Source organism: Mus caroli, chromosome 13 (genome assembly GCF_900094665.2).
Source record: "Mus caroli chromosome 13, CAROLI_EIJ_v1.1, whole genome shotgun sequence".
Classification (NCBI taxonomy): Eukaryota; Metazoa; Chordata; class Mammalia; order Rodentia; family Muridae; genus Mus; species Mus caroli.
This window is the reverse complement of record NC_034582.1, coordinates 9,971,028-9,982,350: the sequence shown is the minus strand read 5'-3', so window position 1 is coordinate 9,982,350 and position 11,323 is coordinate 9,971,028. Positions and strand designations below refer to the sequence as shown.

The window sequence follows — 11,323 nt, the reverse complement described above, 5'->3', positions numbered from 1 at the left end:
AGGAAGGAAGGAAGGAAGGAAGGAAGGAAGAAAAAGAAAGAAAGAAAGAAAGAAAGAAAGAAAGAAAGAAAGAAAGAAAGAAAGAAAGAAAGAAGAAAGAAAGAAAGAAACTGGTTAACGAAGGCAAAGCTAGTGCTTGCATAATGAAATACAGATTGCAAAGAAACTGGTTCAAAATCACTGGCTATCAGGAAAATACAAATTCAAGAGGCATTGAGATTACACCACATCCATTCAGAATAGCAGTCATGAAGAGAACAAATACCGAATATTGCCAAGAATGCAGACAATAAGGAACTCTTTATACCATGCTCATGGAATATAAACCACTCTAAACACGTAGAAATCAGTATGGAGCTTCTTCATAAACCTAGAGCTTTCATATGACCTACATATATTTTCTTGGAGTCGAAGTCAGTTATCACAGAGATACATTCACATTAATGATTACTAGTCACAGTCTTATTAACAATAGCACAGTTGTAGTACCAACCCCAGTGTCTAACAACAGGAGAATAGATTAAGAAAATAAGGGACATGGTTGGAACGATGACTCATCTATTAAGAGAACTGGCTGCTGTTCCAGAGAATCCAGGTTCAATTGCCAGCACCCACATGGCAAAAACCAGCAGCACCCAACTGTCAGTAACTCTGCTCCAGGGGATCGGACACCCTATAGAGACATGTGCGTCAGAGCACCAATGTACATAAAACACAGTAAATACAGTTTAAAAGGAAATATGATAGATAGATAGATAGATAGATAGATAGATAGATAGATAGATAGATAGATAGACAGATTTTTTTATCTGAAGGAAGAATAAAGTCATGCCATTTGCACAAAACTGGAGGTCATCATAATACACAAATTAAGCCTGTCTCAGACAGAAAAATGTTGCATGTTTTCTCTCGGTTATGGGTCCTAAACTAATATATGTGTGTGTGTGTGTGTGTGTGTGTGTGTGTGTGTGTGTGTGTGTGTGTGTGTGTGTGTAAAATAAAAACAAACTGGAGAATAAGAATAGCAAGGTATGGGTGCGAGTACAATTAGAGCACATTATATACCTGTATGCAAATTACCTTGTGTAGTCCTGTTTGGTGAAATTTTAAAAATAAAAGGTGTAACAAGGGCCAGGATGAAAAAGTGATGATATAAAGTGATATAGAGTCTATGAGAAAGATAGCTGGACTCTGGAAGGCAAGCACCATCAGACATCTCTAAATCTATTCATTCCCAAATGAAGAACAAGTCAAAAAATTTAAGAAGACTTTTACATATTTTATACAACTAAGAACTATTTTTAAAAAATAATTTAAGAGCCATTGCACTAGTTGTCAGTGATTATGACTTCCTGTTTATTGAAACGTTTAAGAACTAAGAATATCCCTCTGCCACGTGTTGGGTGGGGAAAATGCTCTGTTTTGGTGGTATCTTTGAATAGTTCCGACTCTCCATGTGATTCCAAATATTAGTATCTATATCATTTGCTCTTTTTCTTTGCTGCACCTAAATATGCTGTTGGCTGATGTGCTTCTCTGCTTTCCCCTTTTCCTTTGGCACTATAGGTGAAGTCTCATCTGAAAACTTTCTGGATTATAAGAACCGTGGAGTCAATGGTTCTCACAGAGGCCAGATCATTTGGAAAATTGATGCCAGCTCTTACTTTGTGGAATGTGAGTACTTTCACCACGTTTCACATTCCTATGGCCCAGAAGACACAGTGGATCAGAATTATGCTGTATTCTTTTTAGTTCTATTGGGGTGAATCCACTTAGAAAGGTGCCTCTGCTTAGGAACCATGTAAAAGCAGAGACAGGTTTAATGAGAGTCTTAAAATGATTTTCAGTAGATAGTTCTACCAGAGTTGCAAATAGCCAAGCAAATCCACCCATGTCACTCTTTTAATATTATGGAGGTCTCTGTTCATGTCTACAAGCCTTTAGACTCAGGACACTTTAACACATGTCCTTTAGGCTTTCACACCTTGTCTAAATTAAGTGATGGATGAAACTATATCATCACACCATGTGTCCTGCCTTTTAGTTTGGCCCTTGTTTTACTCACACTCCTCCAGGCTCACTGTCCATGTCTCTAGTACATTGGTGGTATTTCACATTCCCCCTGTCAGCTTCTGGATCTTGCTACAATTGCATAGTATTCAGATTATATACCATTAATATCAGGTAATTACTTTGACTATCTTCTTACATTTATGGATATATAAAGTTGGTACTGCATCTTACTGATACATTTTCTAGAATTTCTTCTGTCCTTAGAAATAAACCCTTTCTAGAGATGTGACAGGATTATTTCCATAGGTCCCCATATAGATGCACTTCCTGTACATTTGGTATCCTGTACAAGGGGTACCACATTTGTAATACACACATAAAAGTACAGACTATCTTTTTAAAAAAACATCCTTTTATTTTGCATGGAGAGTGCATCTTCCCCTGTGCTTTTCAGAAGCAAGCTGATGCACCAGGCCATGTGTCCAGAGGACTTACCATTATCTAGGCAGTATCAAAGGCACAGGTGGTTATCTGATAGTCTTGCTAAGAATAGCAACTTCCAAATCTCATGCCTAATGAGAACTGCTTCCTAGCCCACCCAACCATACCACCCAGTGTCATACCATGATTTTAATCCATCATCAAGTTAAAGGCAAGTAGAACATGAAAGTACAATTTTTTCGTACTTTCTGCCATTTAGAAAGTATTGTTTCATTCATTTAAACAAATATGACAAACATGGAATAGACTATAATCCTAGCAACTTAGTTCTCAGCCACTTTTTTACCTTCTCCAGCAGCCTTGCCTTAGTCATGCTAATTCATGCTCTCATAAATAGTATCACTTATCAAAAAGAACATGGTGTTGATTAATGTGTAAAGATAATTCAACAAGTGACACTTAGCAGAAGCCTCCACATTTTCAGTAAGAAACAAAATAAAAAGCATTTGTATTAATAGCAATTGTCCAACATCATCAATGATTTCAAGCCAACCTGCACAGAACAAGCCCCCAAATTTAAATTGAGAGTCAGAGTCCTCAGAAAATTGGACATAGTACTACCAGAGGATCCCGCAATACCTCTCCTAGGCATATATCCAGATGTTCCAACTGGTAAGAAGGACACATGCTCCACTATGTTCATAGCAGCCTTATTTAAAATAGCCAGAAGCTGGAAAGAACCCAGATGCCCCTCAACAGAGGAATGGATACAGAAAATGTGGTACATTTGCACAATGGAGTACTACTTGGCTATTAAAAAGAATGTAAATGAAGTAAATTTAAATTGAGAGAACCCGCCCATAAATTTAAATAGGGAATGAGAACACGTCCCTGAGATTCAGAACACACCCACAAATTTAAATAGGGAATTAGAACACACCCTTGAGAGTTAGAACACGCCCACAAATTTACTTAGGGAGTCAGAACACGCCCCTGAGAGTCAGGATACACCCACAAATTTACATAGGGAGTCAGAACACGCCCATAAATTTAAATTGAGAGAACACTCCCCTGAGAGTCAGAACATGCCCACAAATTTACATAGGGAGTCAGAACATACCCCTGATGGTCAGAACACGCCCACAAATTTAAATAGGTTGTCAAAATACGCCCACAAATTTAAATTGAGAGTCAGTACATGTCCCTGAGAGTCAGAACTCACCCACAAGTTTAAATTGAGATTCAGAACACGCCCCTGAGATTCAGAACACGCCCACAAATTTAAATAGGGAATCAGAACATGCCCCTGATAGTCAGAAAACGCCCACAAATTTAAATAGGGAGTCAGAACATGCCTGTTTTCCATTTCCTACTGTAGACCTATTTCTTTCTTCCAAATGGTAAATAACTGAGAAATAGACATTTTAAAAAACAACTAAATGTCTAAGTATAGTACCAGTTCTTAATGATAGATGCAAAGATACAGCTATTAAGTTTACAAAGCATTTTTCTTTAAATTTGCTTAGTGTAACCATATATGTATAATATATGATATATAGTTATAGTATAAAATATATAGAATGTAATGTGTAGTATATAATGTATAATATGTAATATATAATTAATATAATATATAATATATAACATATATCTAACTATTCACATATAAATTCTTTTTTATTATAATCAACCTTCCCCCAATAAATATCAAATCTACCATATATTCCCTACCAACTCAACTTTTGTCCTCAGGAAATGGACATAATACCACTAGACTTTTTTAGCCAACACTTATTATAAATAACTTCTATCCCAGATCCTAGTAGGTAGCTTGCTTCCATCCAAAGTTTGACAAGCTGAAATCCCACTGTCAGTATTTATCTCAGCATTAATGACTTATAAGTGTGCATAGGAATGGCCCATTATTCTCTGCACACAGCACTCAATGACTTTGCTAGCTCAAAGATCCAAATTATTCCACAAAGTAGTCCAATAGCATAAAATCCACATGGTCGGGTTTATAATAGTCTAAGGAATAGCTTGAGTGACCACAGATGTCAGCCCAGATTACTCTATCCAGCAAAACCCAGTAGAAATCAATCAATTAGAAACATAGAGAACAATATAAAGAATCAACAAAACCAAGAGCTGTTTTGTGAGAACAGTGTGCAGAGAATGGCCCATTATTCTCTGCACACAGCACTCAATGTCTATGTCAACAACATAGACAAACCCTTAGCTAAGGAAAAGGCACAGAGATAATATCCAAATTAACAAGATCAGAAATAAAAAAGAGAGAGAGGGAGAGAGAGATAACACAGAAACTCAGGAAATCCAAAAATCATTAGGTCTTATTTCAAATGCCTGTACTCAGGAAAATATAAATGAAATGGGTTAATTTCAAGACAGTTACTACATACCAAAGTTAACTCAAGGTTACATAAACTATCTAACCAGAACCATAACCCATAAGAAAATAGACCCAGTAATTAAAAGTCTCCTAACCAAAAACTGTTCAGGGCCAGAGGTTTCATTGAAGAAGTTTATCAGACAGTCAAAGAAGAGCTAATACCAATATTCCTCAAACTATTCCACAAAATAGAAACAGAAAAAACACTACCTAATTCATTCTATGAGGTCACAGTTACCCTGATACCTAAACTAAAAAAGACTCAAAAAAGAAAAAGAACTTCAGACCAATTTCACTTATGAATGTTGATGCAAAAATACTCAATAAAATTCTTGCAAATTGAATCCAAGAACACATCAAAAACTGTGATCAAGCAGGCTTCACCCCAGGGATGCAGGGATGGCTCAATATACAAAATTCCATCAACATAATCCACAATGTAAACAAACTGAAAGAGAAAAATCACATCATCCCATTAGATGATGCTGAAAGGGTTTGAATCCCCATAGGAAGAACAAAGTCAACCAAGCAGACTCCCCTAGAGCTCCCAGGGACTAAACTATGCACCAAAAAGTACACATGGATGGACCCATGGCTCCAGCTGCATATGTAGCAGAGGATTGCCTTATCTGGTATTAAGGGGAGGGGAGAGCCTTGGTCATGCAAAGGCTGGATGGGAGTAGGTGGGTGAAGGCGCTCCTTCATAGAAGCAGAGGGGAGGGGATATTGGATAGGGGATTCATGGAGGGTAATCCAGGAAGGGGGATAATATTTGAAATGTAAATAAATAAAATTATATATATATATATATATATATATATATATATATATATATATATATAGTGACAAAATCTAACACCCCTTCATGTTAAGTCTTGGAGAGATCAGGGAATCAAGGCACATACCTAAACATAATAAAAGCAATACGGCACAAGCCAATAGCCAACATCAAATTAAATGGAGAGATATATAAAGCAATTGCAATAAAAGAAGGGACAAGAAAAGAATGTCCAGGGCTGGTGAGATGGCTCAGTGGGTAAGAGCACCCGACTGTTCTTCCGAAGGTCCAGAGTTCAAATCCCAGCAACCACATGGTGGCTCACAACCATCTGTAACGAGATCTGGCGCCCTCTTCTGGAGTGTCTGAAGATAGCTACAGTGAACTTACATATAATAAATAAATAAATCTTTAAAAAAAAAATAAAGAATGTCCATTCTCTCCCTATAAATTCAATATAGATAAAATATCTTGATGTAACTCTAACCAAACCAGTAAAAGATCTGTACACAAGAACTTCAAATCCCTGAAGAAAGAAACCAAAGAAAATACAGGGAGATGGAACGATCTCCCATGTTCATGGGTAGGTAGGATTAAAAGAGTGAAAATGGCCATCTTACCAAAAGCATTCTACAGATTCAATGCATTTCCCATCAAAATTCTTACACAATTTTTTACAGGCCTTGAAAGAACAATTTTTCCAAATTCATATGGAAAAACAAAAAGCCCAGGATAGCCAAAAACAGTCCTAAACAATGAAAGAACCTCTAGAATCACCATTCCTGATGTAGTACCCCAAGCTATACTATAAACCGTACAGAGCAATAGTGGTAAAAACAAATGAAAACAAAACAAAACAACAAAACCCTTCATGGAGTTTATATCATTACTGCTCTGTAGTAAAGCTTGAGGTAAGGGATGGTGATTCCCCCAACCATTTTTTTATTGCTAAGAATTGTTTTTGCTATTCTGGATTCTTTACCTTACCCGATGAATTTGAGAATTGCTCTTTCCATGTCTTTGAAGAACTGTGTTGGGATTTTGATGGGGATTACATTGAATTTGTAGATTGCCTTTGGTAGGATGGCCGTTTTTACTATGTTAATTCTGCCAATCAATGAGCATGGGAGACCTCTCCATTTTCTGAGATCTTCTTTGATTTCTTTCTTGAGAAACATGAAGTTATTGTGGTACAGATCTTTAACTTGTTTGGATAGAATTATTCCAAGATATTTTATAATGTTTGTGGCTATTGTGAAGGGAGTTGTTATCCTAATTTCTTCCTCAGGCTGTTTATCATTTGTATAAAGGAAGGCTACTGATTTATTTGAGTTAATTTTATATCCGACCACTTTGCTGAAGTTGTTTATCAGCTGGAAAAGTTATCTAGTAGAATTTTTGGGGTCACTTATGTATACTATCATATTATCTGCAAATAGTGATACCTTTAGTTGTTCTTTGCCAATTTGTATCCCCTTGATCTCTTTGTTGTCTTATTGTTCTAGCTAACACTTTAAGTACTATATTGAATAGATATGAGGAGAGTGGGCATCCTTATCTTGTCCCCAATTTTAATGTGATTGCTTCAAGTATCTCTCCATTTAATTTGATATTGGCTGTTGGTTGGCTTTATAATGCTTTTATTATGTTTAGGAATGGGCTGTGAATGCCTAATCTCTCCAATACTTTTAACATGAAGGGGTGTTATATTTTGTCAAATGCTTTTTCTGCATCTAAGGAGATGATCATATGATTTTTTTTCTTTGAGTTTGTTTATAGAGTGGATTACATTAATGGATTTTTGTATATTGAACCAACCTTGCATCCCTGGAAAGAAGCCTACTTGATTGTGGTGAATGTGTGTTCTTGGATTCAAGAATTTTATTGATATTTTGCATCAATATTCATATATGAGATTGGTCTGAACTTCTCTTTTTTTGGTTGGGTCCTTGTGTGGTTTAGCTATCAGAGTAATTGTGGCTTCACAGAATGAATTAGGTAGTGTTCCTTCTGTTTCTATTTTACAGAATCTTTTTAGGACTATTAGTATCAGGTCTTCTATGAAGGTCTGGTAGAACTCTGCACTAAATCCATCTGGCCCTAGGCTTTTTTGATTGGGAGATTTTAATAACTTCTTCAATTTCCTTATGGAATATGGGCCTGTTTAGATAGTTCACCTGCTTTCAGTTTAACTTTGGTATGTGGTATCTGTGTAGAAAATGGATGCATTTCATCTAGATTTCCCAGTTTTGTTGTGTATAGGCTTTGGTAGTAGGATCTGATGTGGGTCAAGAACCTCAATATATAACCAGATACACCGAGTCTAACAGAAGAGAAAGTGGGAAAGAGCTTTGAACTCATTGGCACAGGGGGAGATTTTCTAAACAGAACTTCAATGATGCACACTCTAAGTTTAAGAATTGATAAATGGGACTTCATGAAACTAGAAAGCTCCTGTAAGGCAAAGGGTATAGCCAATAAGATAAATTGGCAACCTACATATTGGGGAAAAAAAAAACAATCTAACCCCAGGGTTGGGGGAGTGCAGTCTGAGATCCCGGGGACCACAGGAACTGGCTCCAGCAGTCCCCAGGTCTGCATGGAAGCCAGAGCCATCTGGTTCTCAGGCTCTTGGGCACCCTGGCACTGCTGAATACTGCGGAAGAGCTGAGAATGGAATGGGGGCCCCATGGGCTGAATCTAGCCCAGGGCTGAAGGGGAAGAGAGGGGAGAGCTCCATCTGGGTCCTTGGTTTGACTTGGTAGAAGCTGTGGCTGGGAGCACTGAGATACCTTCTGCAGGAGATTAGGTGGCCGGCTTTTTAGGTGAAGGCCTGTTCCATTGCTCCCCACGGTGAATCTCAATGAAAAGAGGCAGTCCATGATTTAAAGACATTTATGGTCATGGCAGAAAGTAGATAAATAAAACTATAGCCCAGTTCTCAGGGGCGAGCCTGAGGTTAAATACCCTTTGCAGGGAGGAGTGTCTGGGAAAGGAAATTTGTTGACTTTAGGTACCTCATTAAAATGGAGATCTGTCTTGAGGCCATGTGACCATGTCCTCTACCTGTGGAGGGGACTTGTGGAAGGGCCTTTTATGATGGAAGGACATATCTATGAAGTGCTGAGGCCTCATGTCAGGAACCTAGTGTCCAGGAGCATGGCAAAATGCCTTCTGTCCCTCAAGATCACCAGGGTTTCCAGCCTGTGCTGGACCAAGAACTAGGCTGCCTTTCACAGTCCTACAGTAAATAATAACCCCACGGCTCTCCCAGCCCTGCACCTCACCCAGGCAACACAACCGAGCTGGCTCAACTGGTATGAGCCCAGGTGAGTGGGTCCCAAGTGCATGAGAGCAGGTGAGCTGGCTCTGTTCCTTGCCAACCATTGCACTGGGTGAACTAACTCTGGCACTACTGGAGAGCTCTCCCTGGTGTGAGTGCAAGCGAGTTGGCAGGCTGACAGCTAGCTCAGCTACCACCCAGGCCTGGATCCAGGGCTTTGAGTTGGTTCATCCAGCATCTACCCCATCTGTGCCTCTGTGAACTGCTGGAACAAGTGAAAGAGTGGGTCCTGTAGATCCAGAGCTGCAGGATCTCCATGACACAGGGACATATCAAGAGGAGTCTTGGAGAGGATCCAGTATTGATAGCATAGCAGAACCAGAGGCCTCAAATCAGATCAAGGATTCATTGCAACCAATATTTGCCAATAAAGATGCATAAGCAGAAGGGTGTACTGTGGAGACACACTGAGACACACTACAACTTCCACAACAAGATTTTTTTTTCAATTGAGAGAAGAGGTTTCAAGGATGGAGAAACGATATGAAGCAATGGGGAGATGAGTGGGAGTGGGGTTCATGATGTGAAATTCACAAAGAATCAATAAAGCATTAAATAAAAAACACAATCCTATACTCTCACCAACCAAGGGTGAGAAAAGAGACTCAGGAATGTAGAAATGACTTGATATTGCTGAGAGGAGACTAGTCAAGACGCACACCTCCAACTCAGAATGCTTTTTCCAAAGGATAACAATTTCAGCAAATTCAAACTTACAAATACTATTTATTTTAATAAAATATCCATTAGTGAAGCACACTATTTCTTTAAAAGGGAAGTCCCTGTCTGCAAAATCTTGGTTTTTTTCCCCCCCTTTGGTGTAAGAAGTATAAAAGGAGTCACTATTTGGTACACTATTACTGTATCCTAGCTCTGAATCAGCTATGACAATTGAAAGTTGCTGCCTATGCAGCACGTCAGGTAACCTGAGCTCCTCACATGTGCGTTGATTTCCAATTTTAGTATATGTGCTGCAGAAGCGGGCACGTGCGTTGATTTCTATGCCCAAAGTTCTAAAATGCCATAACTAGTGAGTGGGCTTTCCTGAGTGTAGAAACAGCAGGCCTAAATGGTTTTTTTTCCCCCTGAAGGATTATTTTACAAGAAATCTATTCTTTTTGTTCTAACTTAACAAAAATGGATAATATATTTTAACTCTGTCTAACAGACTAGAAAAGAGATTTGCTTGGGGCCAAAGAAGAGGGACCCTGACGTGAAAGAGAAATTGGGGGATGCACAAACATTGTCCAGTGGAGTACTATGTCCCTTTAGCTCCCTGCCAAAGAATCCAATCCTTGTCCTGCACCTGTCCATTATTCTATAAGGCACATACAAGCAGTACATTTACATGATTAAAACATGGATCTCTATGATGTGCACCTGGTGGACAACCATTGTCATAGGTTCCTCTATGTGTGGGGACCATGTCTTAGAACTGAGAACACATAAGCCCTTTGTACAAATAATGCCACGAGTGGTGATTATAAATATTTCAAATGGCATCCTGATTTGTATGACCATCTGGAAGCCTCTGTGGCTATTATCTAACCAGGGAGCTGAAGGCATCACTGCAACTCTCTCATCCTTCTGAAGAGTCATGGATTTATACTCTATCCATGGTCACAGTGCAACTTTATCGGGTAAATTGGAAGAGTCTGCCTTATTGTTATTTAGTTTTCCTTTGATACAGTTTAAGGCATATTAGTTACTTTTCTTGTTGTTGTGAGAACATACCTGGCAAAAGCAGTAAGAATATTTCTGGCTGGAAATTTAAAGGACTAAAGATGGTTATGTACAGGAAGGTGTGTCAGTGGGATCTTGAGGTAATTATGGTTGTAAAACTGTGAGGGAGCTGCTCACAGTGGTCAGAAAACAGAAAAGAAAAATGAGTGAACGCTGATGCTCTTGCTTTCAAATTTTCTCCTTTTTATTTAGTCCAAAACTCCAGCTCACAGGAAAGTGCTGCCATGTTCACTATTCCCTCCCCACTCCCCACTGCCAGCCACAGCTAAACCTCTCTGGAAATACTCTCAAAGACACTCTTGGAAATGTCTTCACTAGATGACTTTCCATCTACTGGAGAATGAATATAAACTACCTCACATCTGTTTTCTGAACAAAATATTGGTTACTTTACTTTTTTTTAATCTTTTACTGGATATTTTCTTCATTTACATTTCAAATGTTATACCCTTTCCTGGTTTCCCCTTGTCTTAATCAGGGTTTCTATTCCTGCACAAACATCATGACCAAGAAGCAAGTTGGGGAGGAAAGGGTTTATTCAGCTTACACTTCCATACTGCTGTTNATCACCAAGGAAGTCAGGACTGGAACTCAA

At 38.6% G+C, this 11,323-nt stretch overlaps 1 protein-coding gene across 8 annotated transcripts in view; it reads left to right on the top strand.

Moving 5' to 3' along the window:
- Nucleotides 1-11,323, top strand: part of Hecw1 (HECT, C2 and WW domain containing E3 ubiquitin protein ligase 1) — a 275,440-nt gene that overhangs the window by 132,971 nt on the left and 131,146 nt on the right. For all 8 annotated transcript variants that reach the window (XM_021180044.1, XM_029468504.1, XM_029468501.1 and 5 more), the window contains one exon: nt 1,567-1,674. In XM_021180044.1, the coding sequence (XP_021035703.1) occupies nt 1,567-1,674 (108 nt within the window). The remainder of the gene's footprint in view (nt 1-1,566; nt 1,675-11,323) is intronic.